The sequence below is a fragment of the Bubalus kerabau genome, chromosome 1 (assembly GCF_029407905.1).
Source record: "Bubalus kerabau isolate K-KA32 ecotype Philippines breed swamp buffalo chromosome 1, PCC_UOA_SB_1v2, whole genome shotgun sequence".
Taxonomy (NCBI): domain Eukaryota; kingdom Metazoa; phylum Chordata; class Mammalia; order Artiodactyla; family Bovidae; genus Bubalus; species Bubalus kerabau.
Window position 1 is genome coordinate 129,153,674 of NC_073624.1, and position 22,308 is coordinate 129,175,981.

At 47.8% G+C, this 22,308-nt stretch overlaps 1 protein-coding gene and 1 non-coding gene across 5 annotated transcripts in view; both read left to right on the top strand.

The window, feature by feature from the left end:
* The window catches only part of NTPCR (nucleoside-triphosphatase, cancer-related), a 38,782-nt gene extending 18,031 nt beyond the window's left edge, over window positions 1–20,751 (top strand). The window contains exons 4-6 of one of the 4 annotated variants that reach the window (XR_008717112.1): window positions 9,974–10,183; window positions 15,859–19,761; window positions 20,107–20,751. Coding sequence is in view for 2 of the 4 variants with exons in the window: in XM_055588372.1 (XP_055444347.1) it covers window positions 9,974–10,183; window positions 20,107–20,175 (279 nt within the window). In the remaining 2 variants the exon portion in view is untranslated. The remainder of the gene's footprint in view (window positions 1–9,973; window positions 10,184–15,858; window positions 19,762–20,106) is intronic. The other 3 variants (XR_008717113.1, XM_055588372.1, XM_055588393.1) reach the window with 3 other exon arrangements.
* Window positions 13,301–13,372, top strand: TRNAC-GCA (transfer RNA cysteine (anticodon GCA)). Its single transcript has one exon. It is a non-coding gene; the product is annotated as a tRNA-Cys (tRNA).
* Window positions 20,752–22,308: the final 1,557 nt, after the last annotated feature.

Below are 22,308 nucleotides of genomic sequence, written 5' to 3' on the forward strand. Positions count from 1 at the left end.
GAGAAAGTGTGCATATGAGTGTTTTCTTTTTGTGTATTCATTCTAACTTTTTAAAACTTTATTGGGATATAATTTTAGACTTAGAGAAAATTATAAGAATGACGATAGTACAGGACCCCCTGTGGACTTGTTATTCTAGAGTCACCTGTTTTTAACATTCTCCTTAATTTTTCCCTCTCCTCGTGTATGTGTGTGTAAATGTATAGATTCAGGGGGTGGGAACCATTTGAGAGTATGTTGTAATCATCAGAGTACTTAGGTCCTGTAGTATTTTTTCCTAAGAATAAGGATACGCTCTTACATACACAGTTACCAACCTCAGTCAGTTTTGCAAGAGAAAATACTTTGATCTAATCGATCATTCATATGCTGGTTTTGTCAGTTGACTTAACAGTGTTCTTTGTAACATTTCTTTTCCTTCAGTCTGGAGTTAGATATTACCTTTAGTTGTCATATCTTCATAACCTCCTTTAATCTGGAACATTTCCACAATCATTTTTTTTTAAATCTTTTGCAACACTGACATTTTTGAAGAATACAGTTTTGTTTTAAAAGAATATTCCTCTTCTGGGGTTTTCTGATGTTTCCTCGTGAATTAGATTCACCTGAAACACTGCAGTACACGGCGACACATTTTTCTCAGTGTCTTATCTGCAGATGTGCGATGGTTGGTGACGTTAACTTGATCACCCACTGAAGGTATTGTCCCGTTTCTCCCCTGTACATTTACTCTTTTTTCCTTCGAAACTAATAGCTGTGAGTAGAGAGCTACTTAGTGACCTTGCACAGCCTCTTCATCAAAATTTCTCCCAGTTAATTTTTGTAATTTTTAAAAAACTTTATTAGGTTATCTTAAGATAATAATGTGAGGTTTTAAAAGCAAATTAGCTACTGCCTATTGAAATACTTTGTCTAGCAAGGTTAAACAAACATAAAATTACTGTATATTCAGAAACTGAACTGGTTGATTGGTTGATTTTCCCTTGTCTAAGCTGTCCTCCTTTGTTTGTATGCATTTACCTCATTAGAAAAATAGTCACCACCATTTATTTCACTGTAGCAAAAATAATCAACTTTATCTCCTTCAGGCAATTTCTAATAGAAGGTTCATTATATACGTGTGTTCAGTCATGTCCGACCCTTTGTGGCCCCATGGACTATACCCTGCCAGATTCTTCTGTCCATGGGATTTTCCAGGCACGAATACTGGAGTGGGTTACCATTTCCTGCTCCAGGGATCTTCCCGATCCAGGGATCGAACTTGTGTCTCTTGCATCTCCTGTATTGGCAGGCAGATTCTTTACCACTAGCACCACATGGGAAGCCCCTAGTAGAAGATTGAAGTGAAGTAAAATCGATCAGTCGTGTCTGACTCTTTGCGACCCCATGGACTGTAGCCTATCAGGCTCCTCTGTCCATGGGATTTTCCAGGCAATAGTACTGGAGTGGATTGCCATTTCCTTCTCTGGGAGATCTTCCCAACCCAGGGATCGAACCTGGGTCTCCCGCATTGTAGACAGACGCTTTACCATCTGAGCCACCAGGGAAGTCTGTAGAAGATTATCAGGCATCAAAAATACCAAACTTTTACCAAAAGCTTAAACAGTGATTAAAATTTTTTAGTAAGCAATTGAAATAAAAAAAAAAAAGTTATTGTGAACACTGTCCGCTGATAAGGACCATTTAGCAGTTAATACAGGCACGTTTACTGTACTTTGCATCTACTGCATTTTTTGCAAATTGAAGATTCCTGGCAACCTTGTGTCTAACAAGTCTGTTGATGCCATTTTCCTGCAGCATTTGCTCATTTCATGTCTCTGTATCACACGTTGATAATTCTCACAATATTGCAAACTTTTTCATGATTATTACATTTGCTATGGTGGTCTGAGTGCCAAAGAATTGATGCTTTTGAACTGTGGTGTTGGAGAAGACTCTTGAGAGTCCCTTGGACTGCAAGGAGATCCAACCAGTCCATTCTGAAGGAGATCAGCCCTGGGATTTCTTTGGAAGGAATGATGCTGAAGCTGAAACTCCAGTACTTTGGCCACCTCATGCGAAGAGTTGACTCATTGGAAAAGACTCTGATGCTGGGAGGGATTGGGGGCAGGAGGAAAAGGGGATGACAGAGGATGAGATGGCTGGATGGCATCACTGACTCGATGGATGTGGGTTTGGGTGAACTCCAGGAGTTGGTGATGGACAGGGAGGCCTGGCATGCTGAAATTCATGGGGTCGCAAAGAGTCAGACATGACTGACCGACTGATCTGATCTGATGGTGGTCTGTGATCAGGGATCCTGATGTTGCTGTTGTAATTGTTTTGGGTGCCACAAACCATGCAACACAAGATGGTGAACTTAATAAATGTTGTGTGTGTCCTGACTGCTCTGTTGACCAGCTCCCCCGTGTCACGCTCCTCCTTGTTGGGCTGCCCTAGTCCCTGAGACACAGCAACGTTGAAGTTGAGCCCGTTGATAACCTTACAGTGGCCTCTCAGTGTTCAAGGGAAAGGAAGAGCTGCATGTCTCTCATTTTAAATCAAAAGCTAGGAGTGACCAAGCTTAGTGAGGAGGGTGTGTTGAAAGCTGAGATGGCAGAAAGCTAGGCCTCCTGTGCCAGTTAGCCAGACTGTGAATGCAAAGGTAAAGTTCTTAAAGGAAATTAAAAGGGCTTTTCCAGTGATCACATAAACGATGAGAAAGCAAAACAGCCTTATTGTTGAAATGCCGAAAGTTGTAGCATTCTGGATAGAAGATAAAACCAGCCACAACATTCCTCTATACCAAAGCATAGTCCAGAGAAAGGACCAAACTCACTTCCATTCTATGAAGGCGGGCTGAAAGAGGTGAGGAATCTATAGAAGAAAAATTTCAAGTTGGCAGAGGTTGGCTCATGAGGTTTAGGAAAAGAAGCCATCTTACAACATAAACATGCAAGATGAAGCAGCTAATGTGATGTAGAAGCTGCAAGTTATCCAGAAGATCTGGCTCAGACAGTTAATGAAGGCGGCTGCACTGAACAACAGATCTTCAGTGTAGAAGAAACGGCCTTATACTGGAAGAAGATGGCATCTAGGACTTCATAGCTGGAGAGGTCAGTGCCTGCCTTCAAAACTTCACGGGACAAACTGAGTCTTGTTAGGGGTCAGTGCAGCTAGTGACTTGAAGTCAAAGCTAGTGCTCATTCACCATCCTGGAAATCCTAGGACGCTTCAGAATTATGCTAACTTTATTCTTTTTCTGCTCTATACATGAACAACAAAGCCTGAATGATAGCACATCTGTTTACAACAAAGTTAATGAGTTAATGAGCTGAGACCTACCACTCAGAAAAAAAGATTCCTTTCAAAATATGACTGCTTATTGAGAATGCACCTGGTCACCCTAGAGCTCTGATGGAGATGCAGGAGATTCATGCTGTTCTCATGCCTGCCAATATCCATTCTGCAGCCCATGGATCAAGGAGTAATATCGATTTTCAAGTCTTATTATTTAAGTAATATATTTTGTGAGGGTATAGCTGCCATGTATAGTGATTCCTTTGATGGGTCTGGGCAAAGTCAATTGAAAACCTTCTAGAAAGGATTCACCATTAAGAACATTCATGGGAAGAGGTCACAGTATCAGCAGGAATTTGAAAGAAGTTGATTCCAGCTCTCATAAATGACTTTGAAGGGCTCAAGACATTAGTAGAAGAAGTAACGGCATATGAGGTGAAAATAGCAAGAGAATTAGACTTAGAGAAGTGGAGCCTTGAAGATGTGGCTGAATTGTTGCAATCTAAGGATAAAACTTTAAGGGATGAAGAGTTACTTCTGGATAAGTGAAGAAAGTAGTTTCTTTTTAAAAAATCATTTATTTCTTTAAACACGTTCACTTTTTATTTTTTGCTGTGCTGAGTCTCCGTTGCTGTGCACAGGCTTTCTCTAGTTGCGGAGGGCACCCGGGGCTACTCGGTAGTTGTGGCGCATGGCTTCTCATTGCACTGGCATCTTGGGGAGTGTGAGCTCAGCACTAGGTGGTGTGTGGGCTTAGTTGCCCCACAGCATGTGGAATCTTCCTGGACCAGGGATCAAACCCATGTCCCCTGCATTGGCAGGTGGATTCTTACCCACTGGGCCACCAGGAAAATCTAAGAAAGTAGTTTCTTGACATTGGAATCTACTCCTGGTGAAGATGCTATGAAGATTGTTGACATGACAACAAAGATTTAGAATGTAACATAAACAGTTTATAAAACAGCAGCAGGGTTTAAGAGGATTGACTCTAGTTTTGAAAGTTCTGTGGGTAAAATACTCTCAAACAGCACTGTACACTACAGAGAAATCAGTCATGAAAGGAGGACTTGGTCAGTGTGACAAACCTCATTATTGTCTTAAGAAATTTCCACAGCCACTTCAACCTTCAACAACTACTGTGGAGCAGTCAGCAACCATGAACACTGAGGCAAGATTATCCACCAGCAAAAAGAGTATGGCTTGTTGCAAGTTCAGATGATGGTTAGCAGTTTTTAGTAATAAAGTATTTTTTAATTAAAGTATATTGTTTGTTTAGACATGCATTTGCACACATAATGGACAAGTGTATAGCATGAATATAACTTTCAGATGCACCAAGAAGTCAAAAAACTCATGTGACTCACTTTAATATGATACTCGATTTATTTGGGGGGGTCTATAAGAGAACTCTGCATCTCGCCAAGGTAAGCCTGTGCATATTGGGCTACCTGGGTGTATCTTCTTTGCTGTGTGCAGAGGTGAGCTCCTGGCAGAAGCCCCTTCACGTGCAGAGCACATCTGCCAACTAAAGTGGACCATTCTCCATATGTGATACAATGAGGTTGGTACTACTGTTATATTGAAAATAATATGATTAATCCAGAAAAAAAAAATAGTTTTTGTAGCTGTGCCTCTGTAGGGACCCTAGAAACTAAAACACTCTTTCTCATTGGTGAGAAAAGTGGTTTCTTTGTGGTGAGGTGACTTTCTCATGCACAGTTTGTTCTTGAGTGAAGTGAAGTCGCTCAGTCGTGTCCGACTCTCTGCGACCCCATGGACTGTAGCCTACTAGGCTTCTCCATCCATCAGATTTTCCAGGCAAGGGTACTGGAATGGGTTGCTATTTCCTTCTCCAGGAGATCTTCCCGACTCAGGGATTGAACCCCGGTCTCCTGCATTGTAGGCAGATGCTTTTACCGTCTGAGCCACCAGGGAAGATTCTATTTCATGTTAAAACTATGCAGGTGGAATTGCCTGCAGGGTGACACTGGGTTAGCCTCCTAGCCCCATCCCTTGGGACTGGATAAGTCACTTAGTCCCTGGCTTTCTCCTTAATTATAAAACAGAGATGTTGATACCTGCTACGTGGAGTTATTAGGAGAGAAGGCGATCTGCTTGTAAGGTGTGTTAGTGCCTGGCCACTAGATGGTGCAGAGCGTAGGGATGGTTATGATTATTTTTCCTGAGAAGTCCCGTGAGGGGATGGGCGTGGTCCCTTGGGAAGATGTCACATCAATAGTCTGACCTGTGTTTGCCAGGAACCAGGGCCCAGAGCCGGCAGTAAATCCGTCATGGGACCCACAAGCCTAGATGTCTAGTCTGGTCCCAAGGTCTGGGACCAGAGGACGGCTGGGTTCTTAATCCGCCAGGGCCGACTGTCAGCCAGCAGACACTGTTTCAGCCCCGGGATGGTTCTTACAGCTTGGAAGGTGCCAAGGTGCGGCGTGGCACTCTGGCCAGATGCTGGTGTGGGGGCGTCTGGGGAGGCCCGTGGGGACATCCAGGAGGAACCACCAGCCTCCTCCGCAGCATGTGTGGTTGGGGGTGGCTCTGCCCAGCATGCGCTTTGTGCTGAGGGGTGTGTCGGGTTGTCTAGACATCCTGGCCGCCAGCCTGGGATTTTACTCCCTGGGGACATGCAGTCTACCCGCCACCAGACTGCTGAGGGATGCTGAGACTGTAAAGCTTGGAATAAATACACCTGAAAGTCTGATTGGAGTCCTGCCTTTCACTTGGTAAGACGGTCAGGGCATCGGGCTTGCTCGCCTATGGCTGTGTTTTCGCCATCTGCCCCTCCAGCTTCCCCAGGCCTTGTGGCTCTTTGGGGGGCAGGCTCGGTTGTGCTGCCTGTGTTCTGGCCATGGCCTCCTGCTTCCCTCCCATCACTTTTGAGACTTGCTGTCCCAGACAGGCAAGCTCAGGAAGCCAGTCTGTGTGTGATGTTAAAAAATAAATAAATAAATGGCAACATAATACCACCAGAAATAGGTATTATTTAAATGATCCAAAATAAGGCAGAGGCGACTTTAATGAGCTTTTTCTTGGTTCAGTATTTTGGTTGGATGAAATTGCTTATTTTACATTTACGTTTTCTTTCTATCCTTAAAAAGGACGCCTAAGGATTAAACAAAGTACCAAAAGAATCACACTATTTTCAGCTCTCTGGCAAAGCTGGTATAAAGTGACTTCATTGTTGCCCTAAATTGATTTAATCTTTCTGGAAAGCAAACTAGCTGAGTGTAACCAAAGCTAGAAAATTATTCATAACTTCTTTTGCCCCTGGCTGGTCAATTTTAGGACTCTCTCCGACGGAAATAGCTTCTCCCTCAGAACCAACAGAGGGACTAAAATATGCTTTGCACAGAGAAGGTTGTCCTGCTCTTTGTGACAGTGAGAATGTGCAGTCAGCAGAAATGTAAGCTGTGGAGAGGAGCACGGGGCGTGGCATAAAGGACCGCAGCGATCCTCAGTTGTTCTGGGGTGGGGGGAGGGATGCTGGGAGAATGGCTGCTCCCTGGATGGCGTGCACAGGGCTTTCAACCACATAGCCTAGAGCCACCCAGAGTCCTCCGCAGGATCCTCACCCCATCCCCGTGTAGAACCCACAGCCAGAGACAAGAGGCCAGGCCAGGCTCCTGGTGGCTTTCAGACCAGGGCCCTCATGCTGTACTCGCTGTGTCTTCATCAGCTCAGACAGTCATTGAAAATGATGGAAATGGGGTGAATGCTCACTGGCTCATTTTTTGTTTCCTTTTAAAATGGAATTTATACACACACACACACAAAAACCCAATTCTGAACATAACAGTAGTTCTTTTATTAAGCTGGTGAATGTATGTTCATTGTTATTTAGAAACACTGACTGACTATAGGCTTCTGAGTAGCTTAGCCTCTGGTAACGGGCTCTCAACTGAGCAGGAATAACCCAATTTTTCATTAAAAATCCAAGACTTTTTGAGATTTCTATAGTTTCTATATAAAGAAAGCCCCTAATTCTGGACAGAATGGAGATTTTATGTAAGCTAAGGTTTTTAAAGGAGGCATTTTCAGTTGGTAGAAAACAGTGTCTGCATGTGTGTCCAGGTATCTTTGTGCAGCAGTTTAATGAGGTGGGTGGGTGCTCACGGGTGAACGTTGAACATTGTAGGGTGGCTCGGAGCCCTGTGCCTTGTACTGGACCTGTCCGCGTGTATTCACATACACGGCCACATAAGTTTGACCCCCTTGTGGACATGCACCCACTAAACACACAGACAGGGGAGCCGACACAGTCTTTCATGTTGTTTCTTTGTCTGATCTGAATGCTTGCAGAGCTGTGGTTCTGGTGTGCTGGACTTGAGTTCTTTCTGTCTGGGGTTTGACAGCAGGCTCCAGAAGGACAGCGTCTGCAGGTGTTCACAGTCTTTGGGGGCAGCAGGAAGCCCCAGGCACGCCTTAATCAGAGGCAGGTTGGTCGGGATGGCTCGCTGTCGTGAGCGTGTCTTGTTTTTACGCTGGCAAACAGGTGGCCAGTAGCTGTTTGTTTTCCTCCGCAGTCAGGCATTCATTTCTGAAGAAACTGTTGACATAGTGACCTCCTGCACACCCTCTCTCCCTGTATCGCCCACCAGTGCAGGGCAGCATCGGCTGTGTCAGCCCAGCCGTGCACCGTTCACCTCCACGGAGAAGAAAAAGATGAGTAACACCTCATCTCAGCTCCTAGGAGGGAGACAGGGTAGCTGTCTGTATGTAAGTGCATGCAGGTAAACTCAGCTGAGAGGTAAACATGAAGTGCATTAGAAACACAGAAGTTTGAGTGAGATTTAGAACCTCTCTTGGATGATTACAGTGGACCCTTTCCTGGTCTTTCTGTCAGTAAAAGGAGTAGAAAAATATATGTACTTGACAGTAAGCAGGAAAATTAAAGGAGACTGCTTATAGAAAAGTTTGAAAACCAGTGACCTGAGGCTTCCCTCCAGGCTCATATTTCTGTTCCCAAAGAAGTCTCCCCTGTCTTCCTGGCCCCACACAGCAAGCAGCCTTTCAGGCACAACATGTGCTCCTCCCAGACTTAGACTCTCAGCCGTTGGACAGCATCCCACCACCCTCTGCACACCATACAAGGCTCCAGGATCTACCCCCAGCCCTGTCTGTCACTGGTCACCACGGGCACCCCCCCCTGCAGCCACACTGGAAGAGCTTTGGTATTAGTGTTTAGAATTGGAGCAAAATCTAGCTTAACTCAGCCATTCATTCTGAGAATGTGTTGATATCCGTATTTAAGGAGTCTGAGAACTTATAGTGAAACATACTTGGTAAATCAGCTTTACATACCATTTTCAAAATAATCATTTATACAAAGATATAGAAATATATTTGTTACTCGGCAGTCACCAAAGTGTTTATTGTATGTTCCATTGTGTCCCTACTCTGGAAAAACTATTCAAAGTCCTACCAGCTTTCTCTGGGAGGGCTTTCTAGAGAGGACGTGTATTGGTTAGCTTTTGCTGTGTAACAAATTACCCCAAGATCTAGCAGTATAAAACAACAAACGTTTATTATCTCATACAGTTTCCTTGAGTTAGGAATCCAGAAATGGCTTTGCTGGGTGGTTCAGGCTTAGGGTCTCTTATGGGGTCAGAGTGCCCTGAGGCTTCCAAGTTCACAGTGATGGTTGTGGGGAGGTCTCAGATCCTCCCTGGGTGTTGACATGTGGCCTCAGTTCTTATCAGCTGGAGCTTACCATCAGCTGCCTGTGTGCCCTCACAGCATGGCAGGCATCTTCCCTGAGAACAGGTGAGCCAGGATGGACGGGTGGATGGATGGATGGGTGGATGGATGGGTGCGTGGATGGATGGATGGAGGTTGGGACCAGGACAGAAGCAGTTATCTTTTTTCCTAATCTCAGAAATAGCATATCATCCCTTCTGGCATTCTTTGCCATATAGTGCAGGGCAGCCTTGTACTGTGGGGGCAGGGTCTGTAGAGGGTGCCAATCCTAGAGGCTGGGAATCTTGAGGGCTCTTGGAGGCTGGCTGCCACACCTGGTCCTAGAGAGGTCTTCAGGTTTGTGATGTAGTGGGAGTGCATTGATGTAAAGTCATTAGAAGGGGAATCTGAGATTCAAGGGCACAACCTACTCACTTTTTTCCCTCTTAAACCAGGACTCCTTCTCTTAATTTTCACTTCTTTCCAGTGACCCTCTTAGCTCAGGTTATGAAGTACACAGGCATCTGCCTGCGACGGTTACATCCTCCCAACAGACAGGACTCATACAACCCAAAATCCAAAAAACAGAGGCCAGTGTTATTAACAAGGGCTCCCAGGCTTGCTGTCTCATTTCTTTCAGGCCTGAGGCATATGGATCCTGCTTGTTTCCTGGGTGGATATAAATATAAAACCTGGTTGTTATTGGGACCATTCTAGAAGAGGGAAAATTGCCAGGAAAATGGGGAGCTCAGGGAACTGAGTCTTCTGGGCGTTCGGGTCCTCAAGGGAGCGCTCCTGATTTCCTCTGCCAGTGGTTTGTTCTGGGTAGCTGGAGAGACCGCCTCCTGCCTCCTGAGGCGGGGCTGCCTCCCCTGCTCTGACTGGCAGTGAGTGATGGGGGAGAGGGACTCCAGGCCCTTTGTTTTGACAGCGAGCGGGGAGAGGGTTCCTGGGCCCTTCGCCTGGTGTGACTCCGTGTCCCAGTCAGTGTCTCTGTCACCCCCAGGCAGGGGCCAGCGGTCGCCCAGGACAGAGCATTTGTGTCATCGACGAGGTGGGGAAGATGGAGCTCTTCAGTCAGCCATTCATCCAGGCCGTCCGCCAGGTGCTGTCCACACCGGGGACTGTGGTCCTTGGCACCATCCCCGTACCCAAAGGAAAACCACTGGCCCTCGTGGAAGAGATCAGAACCCGAAAGGACGTGAAGGTGTTCAGTGTGAGTACCCCGCGGGTGTGGAGCAGATGCCCTGAAACAGCGTGTGGCTCTGAAGCACACCTGTGGTTTCAAGTCACCGTAGCTTTTCCTCTTAGGCTAGAATATAGGCGCATCTCACTTCCTGTGAGTTTATAGAGCTGAAATTACACCTCTGCTTGCTGACAAAGCAGTCTTGCCTCAGGGGACCGCAGGAGGGTCCAGCTCCTCCTGCTGCCCTCCCCCTGCCCCTGCCAAGCCCCGGCCTTGCCAGCTTCAGCCCCGCCCAGCTGCAGCGCTCTGGGCTGAGTGCACCTCTTCCCGGGTGATGAGGTTACTGAGGCAGGCAGTGCTGTTTTATTTTAAAGGTTTCCCTTTGAAACTGACCCCCTTCTGCTTGTGAGGGGAAGGACTTTTGGCTACAGGTCGAGATGCTGTGGAGCAGCACCGTCTTAAGAACTTCCCACCACCAGGGTGAAAATGCGCTCCCTGCACCAGGCAGGGCCATAGCCATTAGCCACGTGTGATTGTTTACATATGAATTAAATGACACTAAATTAAGTTAGAAAAATCTTTTCCTCAGTCACACTGGCTGCTTGTCAAGTACCAAGCAGGTAAGACACTCTGCCTGGAAGTGCGACGCTGGCTCTGGGCAGGCCCAGGAACCTGTCTTCACGAGCTCCGGGCGCGCTCGGGCCCCTGCAGTGGGAGGAGCCGTGGGGTGGAGCTGGTGAAGCGCAGGTAGGTCAGGGGCAGTGGGCCAGCCGGTTCTCAGCACTGATGGTGCTGCTGGGCTTTGCCACATGCGTGCTTTTCACCCGTCATCCCTCTGCGCCCTTCTTCTCGGGTGCTGTCCTCCTGTGGCACCTTAGTGTCTGCATCAGCGGCAGCCAGGTCACTGTGCTCACACCCTCCCCCCACAAATGAACCAGTGGGGCTGGTGGCCCCTCCTCTGCGCCAGCTGCAGAGTAACCAGGAGCACCTCACATCGCTGGTTACTTGTCACCAGGGTCAGCTGCCCTCGGTGGGACATCCACATGTTATCTGCATAGTGTCCAGGGTACTTCTGGGCAGTTGGCAGCCATTAAGTTTAGAGCAGCCAGGGCTGGAGTAATGTGTCTGTAAGTTGCTTAATTCATTCATTCTCCCACTTACTTGGTAAGTGAGAGATTGAGCATCTCTGTGCATGAATTGAGCATCTCCTGCGTGCTTGGCCTCGTTCTAGGTCTTGGTGATGAACGAGAGCTCCTCGTGGAGCTGAAATTCTAATGGAGGGGCTGGATAACAGAAATGTGAGCAGGCAATTACGTGGTTTCAGTTATGGCTAAATGCAAAGAACGTGAACCCAGGCACTGTGGTCTTTGGGGGCAGGCGGTAGCGATCAGGGTAGGCCTGGGAGCCACACAGGGTCACTTCCTCAAAGGGCGTGACCGTGTCTTCAGAGCTTTGTGTCACCTTCTCTATGTCTTACATTGTGTGGCCTCCATATTAGAGTTTTTGTTTGTGATGATAGAGTTTCTTTGGAAACAGAATCAGTGAATAATAAAAGATCATGAAAGACAATTAGTCTTCAGGTCAGATAGCTTCCAAGCTGAGGGCCTGCAGAGCTGCTGATGCTAAGCTCCAGGGATTGGGTGTCTCTGCAAACAAATAGCCCTGCAGTGGACTTGGGGGTTGACTGTTAAATCAGAAACAAGTGCTGTATCTTAAGACAGTACCACAGCTTTTCCTCTCTAAGCTAGGAAATCATTCTCTAGGCAAGGTAATCATTGATCTTAATGATGTATAAATAAAACGATTAGCTTTTGGTTAATTATGCAAGAGACCCCATTCTTCTTGTCTTTCCTGCATTCCTTTGGGTCTCCTGTGAACCTTCTGCGCATATTTTATAAATGAAGAAGCTCACTCACCTGCAGATTTAGGAGTTGGATTAGATATTTCTTTGGTCCTTTCTCTTTCTAATAAGCAGCAAGTTACCTGAATTTATTTTTGAGAGCATCCTTTGCATCAAGTACTTAGTCCATGGTACAAGCACATGTGAGGAGTGTACCCTTCCCTCCAGAAAAACAGACCATGGTACAGTCAAAATCTGGAGATGAGAAGAGAGATCAGTGTGAACAGAAGTAGTGGAGAGAGGTTTCCAGAAGAAAGGGATTCTTGGGTGGATTTTTGAAGAGGAAAGAGAGGACAGGAAGGGAGAGTATTCCAAATAAGGAAATCATTTATGTAAAGCATGGAGGGCAGCTTCCCTGTGCTGACAGATGATGTGGAGATTGGGCTGCAGTCATGATGTTGGGGAAGCATTCACGGTGACTCAGAGCTGTTCACAGCGTCTGGACTGTTCGTCATAGGGTTTAAGTGAACAGAGCCTTGCTTACCAGAAAGACAGCTGAGGACATTTCCAGTTTGAGAGAAAGTGCTCCTTCTCCTAAGTACAGCTGACAACCTTGGACATTGTACATAAAACAGACCTAAGAAGACGTGAATGGTGGATGGAAGAAGGCACACAGACTAGGGACCTCAGGACCCCAGGAACAGTGCAGGAGACACAAATGGGTCACTTGTCATGCCAAGGACCAGAAAGATCAGCCTGAGTGAGAAAGATAGATAGCCAACATGCCAACAGAAGGATGACATAGATGTTGGGATTATAGGGTAGAGATTTTTCAAACAACCATCATAAACATGTGTCAGTGATCAATTACAAACCCACTCAAAACAAATAGAAAATAGAAAGCCTCAAGCGAAGACATCAAAAGTTTCAGCAAAGATAGGGAAGCTCTAAGGAGGACTCAAATGAAAATTTCAGGATGTAAGATGCAGTGACAGAACGAGAAGGTCCCTGGGTGGACCCAGGCAGCTGAAGGGAGTTGACAGAGGACAAAATCAGTGAATGCGAGCGGTGGAATGGTAGAGATTGCCCAAGAAAGAGCAGACTAAAAAAGTTAAAAGCCAGAACCACAGGGAGCTGTGGGACTTGGGGCTGTAGAAACTTCCATCCGTACACAAGTTCAGGCATTGAAGGTTCCCTTCCTGAAAATTCTGTTTCCTCTCAGACGTTTGGAAATGCTTTCCTTGTTTATTCTAGAGCTTACTGCTAAGTGTGTAGCTACTGAAACACGTTTTAAATATATACCTGTTGGGAGTATAGCTCAGTGGTAGAGCATTTGATTGCAGATCAAGAGGTCCCCAGTTCAAATCCGGGTGCCCCCTCTAAGGTCTAAATTTGGGCTTCCCTTGTGGCTCAGCTGGTAAAGAATCTGCCTGCAATGCGGAAGACCTGGGTTTGATCCCTGGGATGGGAAGATCCCCTGAAGAAGGGAAAGACTACCCACTCCAGTATTCTGGCCTGGAGAATTCCATTGCCTGTGTAGTCCATGGTGTCGCAAAGATTTGGACACGACTGAGCAACTTTCACTTCACTTCATGAGGTTGTTTGAGACCAAATATCAGAAGACATTCAATGGTGATGTCAGTGCTGTGGGGACAAGAGGTGAAGACCTTCACAGGTCCAGATTACGACTCTGTTTACTCAGATTACGGCTCTTTACTGCTTCCATCCTTCTCTGATCAACAACATTAAGAAATACTTTTATCCCTGCTGGTCACTTGTAACAAAAAGTACGAGTTTGATCACATTGGTGGCATTTCCAAAGCATATTGCTTTTGATTTCCTGTGAAATGTCTCCTTGTTGGAGATGCTGGAGAATGCTGCCTTCTGAGGGTACAGGGGAGATGCCTGGAGTCTGAGAATTGGGGGTTGAGAGGGAGTCTGAGGATTGGGGATTGAGAGGCCTGGGCTGGCAGCCCCCAGTCCTGGGACACCTAAAGGCAGTGCTGAGGTCCATCAGTGTGTGGGGACGTGATAGCAGCCTCATCATCAGGGAGAGCTGGCATGCCTTATCCAAGGTTAGTGGGGGCACAACCAGGATTCAGACTTCAGTCTTTCAACCCCGAAGCCTAAGCATCAGCGTAGCCCTGCTGTGTGTTAACTTCGAGGGTAGAGATGGTTCAGGTGACTTTAAAAATCTAAGATTCCTAGAGATTATTTGGTTTTTCTTTATTTTATTTTATTTTAAATAACTTTACAATATTGTATTGGTTTTGCCATATATCAAAATGAATCTGCCACAGGTATACATGTGTACCCCATCCCGAACCCTCCTCCCTCCTCCCTCCCCATACCATCCCTCTGGGTCGTCCCAGTGCACCAACCCCAAGCATCCAGTATCGTGCATCGAACCTGGACTGGCGACTCATTTCATATATGATATTATACATATTTCAATGCCATTCTCCCAATTCATCCCACCCTCTCCCTCTCCCACAGAGTCCACAAGACTGTTCTATACATCAGTGTCTCTTTTGCTGTCTCATATACAGGGTTATTGTTACCATCTTTCTAAATTCCATATATATGCGTTAGGATACTATATTGGTGTTTTTCTTTCTGACTTACTTCACTCTGTATAAGAGGCTCCAGTTTCATCCACCTCATTAGAACTGATTCAAATGTATTCTTTTTAATGGCTGAGTAATACTCCATTGTGTACATGCACCACAGCTTTCTTAAAATTCATATGGAAATTCAAAGGACCCAGTTAAAACCACTGTGAAAAGGAAGAATGATGTTGGAAGACTCATACTTCCTGATTTCAGAACTCACTGCACAGCTGCATAATGAAGACAGCGAGCTGCTGACACGGGGATGGACACGTAGGTCACGAGGTCGAATCGAAAGTCCAGAGATAAACCTTTACGCCTGCAGGCAACTGATTTTCAACAAGCGTGCCAGGACAAGTTAACAAAGAATAGTTTTTCAGCAAATGGTGCTGAAAAATTGGACATCCACATCCAAAAGAATGAAGTTGAACTCTTACCTCACATCAGACACAAAAATTAACCCAAACTCATAGATCTGCATGTAAGAATGAGACTCTCTAACTCCTAGAAGTGCATGTAGGAGTAAACCTCTGTAAACCTGGGGAAGGTAAAGTCTTATTTGAGACAACACCAAAAACACAAGTGATAAGGAAAAAAGACTTAATTAAATTTAAAAATTTTGTGCTTCAAAGGACACTGTCAAAAAAGTAAAATTGCCCGACAGGATGGGAAAAATATTTAAAAATCATATATCTGATAAGGAACTTCATGTATCCCAGGATACATAAAGAACTCTTATTACAGTTCAGTAATTAAAAAACAAATAAATAAACCAATTAAAAAAGGAGCAAAGAAACAAAAGGCATTTCTCCAAAGATAGAAAAATGATCGAAAAGCACACGAACATATGTGTAGCATTGTTGGTTTTTAGGGGAGTGCAAAGCAGAAGCGCAGTGACATAGTGCTTCACATTACTGGGATGGCTATAATGAAGTTAAAGAAATGGAAAATAAAAAGTGTTGGTAAGGATGAGGGGAGATTTGTGCCCTCATACCCTGCTGCTGAGACTGCAAAAATGCAGCAGTTCCTCAGAAAGCTAGATATGGCATTACCCTATAACCCACAATCCCACTTCTAGGCATGTACCCCAAAGAATTGGAAACATGTTCACACAAAATCTTGTACACCCCATGTTCATAGCAGCACTGTACATGTTAGCCAAAAAGTGAGACAAGCCCAAATGTCCCCCAGGTGATGAGCAGACAAAGATGTGGTTGGTGTACTCAAATGATGTACATACCGTCTTCTCCCACAAGCAGAGGGCATGACGTGGTGACACGTACTCAGCCTGGAGGAATTAACAGCACGTGATGCCGAGTGAAGGAGCCCTGTCACACTGGATTCCAGACTGTGTGATTCCGTCTACACGAAATGTCCAGAATAGGCAAATCTGTCTACACAGACCTTGGATCAGTGGTTGCTGGGGCCTGGGGGAAGGTGTGAGTGTGGTGATCAGGAGTGGGGTTATTTGCGGAGAGGGAGGGTAATGGAAACACTCTAACACACAGTGCTGATTATAACACAATTGTGATCTAATAAAAGCCACCAAGTTCTGTCTTTAAGAGGTTGAATTTTATGGAATATGAATTCTATCTCAGTAAAGCTATGTTGTATGATGTCTACATATTATTTTTTGTTCTTGTTGTTTGGTGTTTAGTTGGTAAGTTGTGAACGACTTTTGTGACCCCCATGGCCTATCATGGGGTCCCAGAGTTGGATGCAACTGAGCACACAAACACAAGAGCTATGTTGTATTTGTTGTATACTCACACAGAAATCCATAGGCAGGGCGGCTGAACAAAGAACCATCCCTCCCTCCCCCTTCCTCCTCTAGGGAGACATGGTGTTGACCTGGGATGTGGAATGCAGTCCCTTCTCTGCTGTGGGCACTGGGTTCCCAAAAGCCCTATTTGCAAAATAATTCTTGGTTTAGAACCTTTAAACTTCAAGGAAAAATAGAGGGTTTGAATTCATGAATCATCCTATTTTTAGGTTCAATAAAATGAAGACAAAATATGAAACAGACTAGTAATACTTTTGAAAAGTATTAACTTATAATAATGAGCATTGTCAAATTAATTTCCTTTTTTATTCTCCTGCTTATTTAAAACCTGTCAGGGTGCTTCCCACATGGTTTCTAGGAAATGTATGTGGTTTTGTTTTGCTCTCTTGCACAAATATGCATAAAGAGATGTGTTTTGCCCACGTGTTCTTCTGTCCAAATGTTCACGCCTTCCTGATGCTGTGGCCCCGAGTCACTGACAGTGAGCTCTGAGGCCTTTCCCTGGCCCAGGAGTCTCAGAGCACTGTGGATGCTTCCTCGGTCAGAGTCTTCAGTCTGTATTTGACCGCTCAGCTCTATTTCAGAGACCCGCCTCAGCTTAGAATATAATAAACATTTTCTGTCAGACCCAGGATGAATTGCAGTCCAGCCCTGGAATTCAGGGTCTGACCTTCACGGGACCTGAGGCTGAGCTGCTGGGAGGCTGCAGCCCTGGGAGGGCATGGTGGGAGGCAAGGGGTGAGGACGCTGGGGTCCTTCCTGAGTCGTCCTCACCTCCTTTCCCCTCCCAGGCCCCAGTGCCTTCCTCTAGTTAAACTCCGGAAAGACTGGAATTCTCCTGAAAGGGAGGGGCACCTGCGCTGACAGATGATACTGGGCTTATTCCCTGTTCTTGCATTTATGAACTTGTCTTCAGTGGACAAGGAGCTGAACGCTGTGAACGGTTTCACATAGACTGCATAATTTTCAGAAATCATCTTAGGAAAATCAAAGGGGGTGGCAAAATATTCATATACTCTTTGCATCCTTTTTATTGGTTTTAAATGAGAAGTCATTCCCAAAGTGTGTCTTTTCCAGTTTTGATTGTGATTCTTTTTCTCCCTAACCAAGGCGTGGGGAGGTTCTCTGCATGTTATGGGGCTGGTGGGGGAGCCCTGTCCCTGCTGCAGCCCCAGCAGCTCCTGAGGAGGGTGGCTGGGCTCCGGCAGGCACCTGGGTGACCCTGGCACTGGCAGGGTGGCTTGGCAGTGCTCTAGGGCTTGTGTCACCTCTGAACCGCACATCTGTTAAGGCTCACTCGACGGGCCCTGACTGTGCGCCTGAACAGCCTGCGCCCAGGACCAGGATCTTGGCTGGTGGAGTTTCCATCTCATCGCCCTTCACTTCCCTCATACACTCCATTCTTTCCAAGGGATAAGCGCTTTAAGGACGAGATGTGAAGCCACAGTTGGATGATTCAGAGGAAGAAATCCTACAAGCAGCGTGCTGGCTGTTTCCTTACGGGTCTCATCGCACCCACTTCCCCTTACACTGAACGACATCAGCACGGCCCTGAGTGGAACTGCTGGTGTCCAGCGCCCGAGGTCCACCCGCGGCAGCTCTCCGGGAGCTGGAAGAGGAGGCACGGCCTCCCTGGGGCTGTCTGAGGAGCAGGGCGGGACCTGGCCCCTGGTCCGTCCATCTGCTCACAGTGTTGCTTCCTCTCTTCTCCCCGCCCGCCCCCATATCTCTTACTCTTCTTCCCCCTTCACTCCCTCTCACTCCTCCTCTCCCAGCTCAGCATCTCATCCTTTTTCTCACGTCTATAAAGGAGGTGATGAAGTGTGCACAGCGAAGGCAGTGGCCCCCATGCCCCTCACATCCACATGGCCCCTCGGGGCCCCCATGAACTCTAAGGGGCCCTAAGGCAGAACCTCGTGTGCCTCCTCGTGAGGTCAGGGCGGAAGGAGGGTGCTGCGGCCTTGTGTGTCCTCCCGTCCTTTCTCCATGCCACTGCCTCCCTTATGCTGGACGCCTGCCTGCCTCCCCTCCCCTCCTCCTCCTCCTCTCACAACAGGGGCTTCCTTGGATGCTAACTGCAGGAGTGGACTTGGGCTAACTGAAACATAAATAGGATCAGGAAGCCTCACAAGGCTGTGCCCCTCTCGAATTGTAGGCAAAGTGAGTGGTCCGCCTCCATGGAGCCAAGGCCACCTGGGGACCAATGGGCGGCATCCTTGGACGCCACCCTTTAGGGGCCAGGGCTAAGTCTTTCTGAGACTCAGTTTCTCAGGAAGTCCTCCAGGGCCCAGCTTGTACCCCAGGGCTGAGGGCTGCTCCCACAGGAGAATCACCTCCCTCCTATAAGGATGCAGGATGCAGGGGGCCAGGCGCTGAGGTCCGCTGTGCATTTCCTCCTGACATGCATTCACCTCCCGAACCGGGGCCCCTGCCACCCCCGGGGCCTGAGGTCCCGCAGTGGGACCAGGCCCATCTCCTCTCAGGGACCGCACCTCCCGGACCCACTCAGGTTTCCCAGATGCGTGCACTTCCTGTCAGCACGATTCTCTCTGCTCGGCTGTCCTCTTCGCTGCTGCCCTTCTCCCAGGTCCACTGGTCAAAAGCAGCTCGGGCATAACCACCTGTGGTGGTCTTTCCTTCTTTCCTGATCACTGCTCCCCTCCCCCCCGCCCAGTATCCCATGCCTCCCTGTCTGCTCAGGGTCTCAGGGACCCTCTGCCAACCTTGCCCTCACTGTTGTTATGAGTGCCCCCGATCTGGTCTTTGGGCTCTGTGAGGTCAAGGTCCTGGCTGAATCTTGCCACTCCTGGCACCTTGCCCCTGGCAGTGCGTGTTGAATGTTGTGTGCGTGGCACAGGAAGGCTCTGGTGATGAGAGACCACCTTGCCCCGTGCCAGGGAAACAGCCCCCCACTGGGCTCCCTGAGGGGTGTTTGGATGCTTGAATTGTACTCAATGGGCCTGTGGTAGTGAAAGAAAGAAAAATATAACAGATCATCAAGCAGAGCTTGAATCCACTCTTGTTCCTTTTGTCTGTAATGGTGATAATTGCCGAGCTAACACATCGGGCGCAGGGGGATCTGCGTTCTAGGCTGCCCTGCATCCCCCGCTGCCTCTGAGATCTCAGCAAAAGCCCTGCTCTCCACCGCACCCCATGCCTAGCACCTTCCTCATCCTTCAGGTGCAGAGTTGACTGGTGTCAGAGGCTTCCTGCAACTCGCAGATCTCCTAAGTCCGGGAGAGAGGAGTGGATTACTGCCCTTCAGAGAATCCTGGAGTCCTGGGTGTGAGGCTGCTCTGAGAGGGCTCACCTGGTGGGTGGGTGCCCACCTGGAGCTGTGGTTCTTCCGGCTTCACTCAGGCCTCCTCCTGTCCAGGTCAGGCTTCACTCGAGCCGCATCCCAGCCTGCTTCCCCAGCAGCCCTCCCAGGGCTCAATTCAACAGCACTTCTGGTTAAAATCCATCTGTCATCAAAACCCACTCTCATTGTGTGAGCCGTCACTTCGCAGAAGCTGGTGGCAGGATTTGAGCCCACCTGCCCCACTTTCAGAGTGCTCTGGGAGGCGTGGGGTTCCTCGCTGGGTCAGCCTTGCCTGGGCTACACTCTATAAAGCATGCGTCATCTTCTGGGCTGTTCTGTTAGCGTATAACCCGGCAGAGTAGGGAACTGAAGGAAAGGAAAGGGACTCTGAAATCTGCTTTCCTGCTTCTTCCTACGCAGGTAACCAAGGAGAACAGAAACCACCTTTTGCCAGAGATTGTGACCCACATGCAGAGCAGCCGGAAGTGAAGACGACGTGTCACACTTCTCTGCACGTGCAAACGTTTCTTTGAGAGGAGCCCCAGTGCTCTGCCCGACCAGGTTTTATGCCTTTAGTTTATGAAACCTTGGAGGCTTTTCCAAAGAAAGCCTGACAGCTGTTTTCCATAAAATGTTTTAAAAGATCAAATTAGCCTTAATGCTGGATTGACTCTACAAGATTAACAATCCACTGTGGTGTATTTATGCTGAGAGATTTCTGTTTATTTCCTCTTGCAGTTGTGCGTATGATTTGGGTAAATTATGAAAGAAGAAATGGTTTTCGGAATATTAGATGGAATTTGCCCCCATTGAAGTTTATAAATGTGTTCAGGGGAGGGGGGTGGGGAGGAGTTCACTGCCTGATCATTTTGGCATGTTAGGGAAATTAAACCCCTCCCCGGAAGCAGCTGCAGCCTCCTGCAACTTGGAGTGATAACAGTTATTTGATTTTAAGAAAATCAGTATTTCAAGAAAAGCCATTTTCAGTCCTTCCCTGCCCGCATCTTTTACTGTTTATCTGTTTGGTTATTGCTTAATAAAATAAAGAGAAATGTGATGACTGCAGACATGCGGGTCCTGATGTGGGAGGGATGAGCAGCCTGTAGAAATGTTCGTAGCACTTGGTACTAAGCGGGGGTTCAGATCAGAGTCCCACTTGGGCCCCACTCATTTAGACACGTTCACAAACTTTTCTGGGCCCCGTTTCCCTTCCAGAAAAGGGGTGAGTGAGTGCCATCAGAGGAGGGCTGCCCCAGCCTGAAGGAAGCCACCCTCACCCTCCACCCAGCCCGCTGGGGAGTGGCCAGGGCCGGAGCCAGGGCTGTTGGGAAGAAGGCTGCAGAAAGATGAGGTTCGGCCCTGGCAGGGCCCCATGGGCCAGACCACTGAAACCCCAGGGCTCATAGAGGATAAGAGTTGCTCTCCCAAGGGTGATGGTACTCGAGCGATAGACATGTCAGTGTTTTTGAATTGCCAGTATATTATTTTAGCCTTCGCCACAGTGCCAGCTGGTGCTATTGTTGGGAGTGTGCACGAATGTGACCACTGATCCCTTTGGGCATGTGTAGAGCAAGGAGCTTGGCAAGGTGGGCCCTGGGACAGCAGACAGTACAGAAAACGCTGGCATCTAAACCGAGATGACAGCTTACAGCCTGTGACCGGCTCTTAGGATGGTCTGTCTGCCCCATGTGGCTTTCTGAAACCTGGTCTGCACTGGCCCAGGCTCTGCAGGGTCACACCTGGAAAGGGTCTCCCAGATTATTAATAGACCTCAGCCTGAGAGAGGGTGCCTGGGCCTGGGTGAGGGCGCGGGCATCCCACTCTCCCTGCCTGGATGACATGTCCTGGGAGGCTCTGCTGTGACATCCGACAGGTGGGGTGTGACATGAGCTGCACTCAGTGGGACCAGAAGGCACAGCTTGGCGTGGTCTGCGAGCTCCGTGCACTGGGGTGGCTGCTGCTCTGAAACAGGTAGAGGCTTCTCAGGTGTAGGGCCCTATTCCTGTGATAAATCTACTCCCCTTCAGCTTCCACAGCCCTGGATGAGCCCCCCACAGCCCTCAGCACCAGGAAAGAGGGAGGCAGGCTGAGTAGATCTGGGCCCCGTGCCCCCAGCACCCTGGCCTGGGGAGCAGGCTGCCCTCTTGGGGCTCCTGCCCCAGCAGGAAGCAGCCTTCACCGGCACCCCTAGCAGGGGCTCTGTGGCTGTGAGTAGAAGGGGACATTTTCCAAAGGAAACCAACACAACGTTATAAATCACCCATATGCCAGTAAAAATTATTTTTAAAAGCATCAAAGTTTAAAAAAAAAAAGAAGGGGGGAAAAAAGGAAAGGAGCCAAAGCCAGATGTGCTTGAGGAGGGTGATGTCGGGGTCTCCTCGCAGCATGGCTCTGGGCAGTCGCTGGTGTGGGGAGCTCCTGCACTCTCACTCGTGACGGTCCTGGCAGGAAAGGATTTGAGCCCAAGTCTGAGTGTCTCTTCCCATGACCCCCCACGTGCCCCCTTCCCCAGGAATTCATGTTGAACTCTAATCCCCCATGTGATGATATTAGGAGGTGGGGCCTTTGGAGGTGATTAGGTCATGAGGGTAGGGCCATCATGAAGGGGATTTGTGCCCCTGA